General features: G+C 42.7%; 1 protein-coding gene across 1 annotated transcript in view; it reads right to left on the bottom strand.

Annotated features, from left to right (window-relative positions):
* The window catches only part of XPO7 (exportin 7), a 38080-nt gene that overhangs the window by 32384 nt on the left and 1917 nt on the right, over window positions 1-3779 (bottom strand). The window contains exons 3-5 of the mRNA XM_029964996.1: window positions 3595-3688; window positions 2549-2715; window positions 1394-1459 (exon numbers count right to left, since the gene is read on the bottom strand). Of these exons, the coding sequence (XP_029820856.1) occupies window positions 1394-1459; window positions 2549-2715; window positions 3595-3688 (327 nt within the window). The remainder of the gene's footprint in view (window positions 1-1393; window positions 1460-2548; window positions 2716-3594; window positions 3689-3779) is intronic.

Below are 3779 nucleotides of genomic sequence, written 5' to 3'. Positions count from 1 at the left end.
TCTATTTTGAAATTATATTTTTATATTTTATATATATTTATATATCATAATACACTACTATACAATATTATAACATATATATTTAAACCCCAAACTTCTTTTCATCCTTGCTGACGGACACATCCTAATTTATAGGGATATATATTTAAAAACCAGACTTGTTTCCAGTCTTGCTGAAAGGAAAGGGGACCAGCCCCTCTGGGGAGATGAAATCTGGGTTTTGCAAAGGAAATGGCAGGAGTAAAAAGGGTGGATCGAGATTTAGGAGGAGATCTGAGGGTTAGGATTTGTTCCTTGAGGAATTAAAGGGATTTTGGGGCTCTGAAATGGATGCAGAAAACATTCAGACTGGATTTAAAGCATTTAAATTTAAGGCTGGGGAAGTTCAGAGGGGCTGAACTCCAGAGTCCAGAGGCAGGAACTGGGGAAGGACAAAACCTTCTCCTCCATTCCCAGTTCTGGGAACAATTTAATCACCCTCCAAATCCCACTCAGGGATTCCTCCAACACCTGGATTCATATCCCAGGAAAATTAAAGGTTAGTTACTCAGTAAGGCATTAAATCCAAACCCTTGGTTACTCCTGGTTTTCTTGGGAAAATCAGAGATTTCATGGACATTGTGACCCTCCTGCTGCCTCGAGACCTTCGGGGGAGCTGACTTTGCTGCTGGAAAAAGGCTGGAATCCGGGATAGCAGCAGGTAAAGCCAGTCATTCCCGCTTCCAGCACCCAATTCCAAGAGGCAGCACAACCTTGGAGGGCTCCCAAAACCAAGGAGCCAACCTGGGAAGCACCTGGAAGGGACTGGGCCCCAGGAAACCAGCAGGAGCTGAGAATTCCCTGCTGGGAACTCCGGGAAATTCAGTCCTGGATGGAAAGGGATGGTTGGAAAACTGGCACAGTTTGATGGTCTGAAAACTGGCACAGTTTGATGGTTTAAAAACTGGCACAGTTTGATGGTTTAAAAACTGGCAGAGTTTGATGGTTTAAAAACTGGCACAGTTTGATGGTCTGAAAACTGGCAGAGTTTGGTGACTCCTCTGCTCAACAAGGAGGGACTGACAACACAAGGGCTCAGTCCTCACTGGGTAGGTCTGGTTTTATCCCTCAGCCCTGCTCTGTTCCCCTCCATCCCAAAAAAACCCCGGAGTGAAAACATGGGAGCAGATGGAAGATGCCAGTGGAACAAAAGGATTCCTTGGGACAGGAGAGCTCGGAGCATCTTCCCCCAAGGGGGCAGCGACTGAAAACAACACAGAGACAGGAGGGAACCCCCAAAAACAACCCCCCCAGGGTAAAAAAAACCCAAATCAACCCCCAAAAAAGGCAGGACAGGACAATATGAATGAGAAAATTGGACACTTACTTCACTGAGGAAGGCTGTAGCACTTACTTGATTAATCTCATTCGTTAGTTGGGACAGGATTGTCACTCCTATGATGCAGTGCTCGACACTGTCCTGGGGGGCAAAGCACAGCAACAGGCTCAGCTCAGGGTTTGGTTGAGCTTGGCTTAATGCTTGGAAAACTGCTTGGCTAAAAATGATTTATCTTCAGTTTTATCGGGAAAAAAAACCACCCAAATTTCAAATTTAATTTTTAATTTAAAAATTAATTCGAATTTAATTTTAAGTTTAATTTCAAATTTAATTTCAAATTTAATTTCAAATTTAATTTCCAATTTTATTTGAATTTAATTTCAAATTTAACTTGAATTTAATTTCCAATTTAATTCTAATTTAATTTCCAATTCAAGTTAAATTTAATTTCAAATTTAAGTCAAACCTAATTTCAAATTTAATTTCAAATTTAATTTCAAATTTAATTTCAAATTTAATTTCAAATTTAATTTCAAATTTAATTTCAAATTTAATTTCAAATTTAAATCGAATTTAATTTCAAATTTAAATCGAATTTAATTTCAAATTTAAATTGAATTTAATTTCAAATTTAAATTGAATTTAATTTCAAATTTAATTGGAATTTAATTTCAAATTTAATTGGAATTTAATTTCAAATTTAATTGGAATTTAATTTCAAATTTAATTGGAATTTAATTTCAAATTTCAAATTTAATTTCGAATTTAAATTCGAATGTAATTTCAATTTCAAATCCCCGCATTTTAAATTATAAGAACTCGAAATAAACCCCTGCTCCCCCAAATTTCAAATCCTAAGCACTGATGTGTCCTGGCAGCTCCTCGGCCCGGGAAGCCCCCAAATCCCAAACCGCCAAATCCCGGCCCCGGAATTGCGGAATTCCGNAATTGGAATTTAATTTCAAATTTCAAATTTAATTTCGAATTTAAATTCGAATGTAATTTCAATTTCAAATCCCCGCATTTTAAATTATAAGAACTAGAAATAAACCCCAGCTCCCCCAAATTTCAAATCCTAAGCACTGATGTGTCCTGGCAGCCCCTCGGCCTGGGAAGCCCCCAAATCCCAAACCGCCAAATCCCGGCCCCGGAATTGCGGAATTCCGTGAATCGCGGAATTCCGTGGGAATTTGGGCCGATCCCCGGGGCCGGCGAGGCCCAAGGTCCGACCTGGAGGAAGCGGGTGACGTCGGTGATGACGTTCCTGAAGACGTACTCGTCCTTCTGGCAGTCGAACCAGCCCAGCTTGGTGATGCGGGCGTAGAGCTGGATCAGCGCCTGCGTCACGAACGTCGCCAGCTTCGGCCTCGTGGCCAGGTAGTTGAGCACATAATTCCCTGGAAAACACGGCGGGACACGGCGTCTGGGCGTGTGGAAGTCAACTGGAAGGGGGTTTNGGGGTTTGAAGGGAGGAGCGGGTTGGAGGGAAAGATCGACCCTTTGTTTGTGGGTTTAAGACCTGGGAAGGGGTTGGAAATGAGGGATTCCCACCCCTTGAGCCTGAAGTTGTTGGTGCCATCAGTTGCTTGTACAAAAAATCATGGAAAAATCTAAAAATTAGGGTTGGAAAAGCCCTCTGGGATCATCCAGTCCAACCATCAATCAGAAAATGTTTTCCAGGTGTTTCTTGAACACTTCCAGGGATGGAGATTCCACCACCCCTTCACAACCCAAACATGGCACATGGAAATGAGGTGGGAAGGGGTTTTAAGGGAAGAGCAGGTTGGAGGTAAAGGTTGACCCTTTGTTTGTGAGTTTAAGACCTGGGAAGAGGTTGGAAATGAGGGATTCCCACTCCTCGAGCCTGAGTTGTTGGTACCATCAGTTGCTTGTACCAAAAATCATGGAAAAATCTAAAACTTAGGGCTGGAAAAGCCCTCTGAGATCATCCAGTCCAACCATCAACCCTCACACCTGACAAAGTGTGTGACAACCTCTCACACCTGACAAAGTACCACCTGGCCTCCCCATTTTCACCTTTTCCATGGAATCACAGACTGGACTGGGTTGGAAGGGGGCTTAAAGCCCATTTTTCATCCGGAAAAATTCCGGATATTTAGCCCTGAACTCTGTTACTTCCCACGTTCCCTCGCCTTTCTGAGCATCCCAAACCTCAGGATGCCCAAACTGGAGGTTGCAGGAAACCTCCCAGCCACGGTTCAAAGGCCAGATGGTGAATATTCCCAGGAACTTGGGGAGAAAAATTCCATACTTACGGATATCTATTCGCTGCTCCAGCGGCAGGGGGTTGTTTGTGCGTGACACCAGTTTGGTAAGGCAGGTGGCTGCCAGTAACTGGGAGTAGGAGGACTGGGAAGAGGGAAAAACAAACCCAAAACACAAGAGAGAATTTTATTGCACAGTTCAGAGCCAGCAGCAACGGATTTTAAATGGATTTTAA

The sequence above is a fragment of the Manacus vitellinus genome, unplaced genomic scaffold (assembly GCF_001715985.3).
Source record: "Manacus vitellinus isolate BGI_N305 unplaced genomic scaffold, ASM171598v3 scaffold_87_pilon, whole genome shotgun sequence".
Classification (NCBI taxonomy): Eukaryota; Metazoa; Chordata; class Aves; order Passeriformes; family Pipridae; genus Manacus; species Manacus vitellinus.
This window is presented reverse-complemented; position numbering and strand designations above follow the sequence as displayed.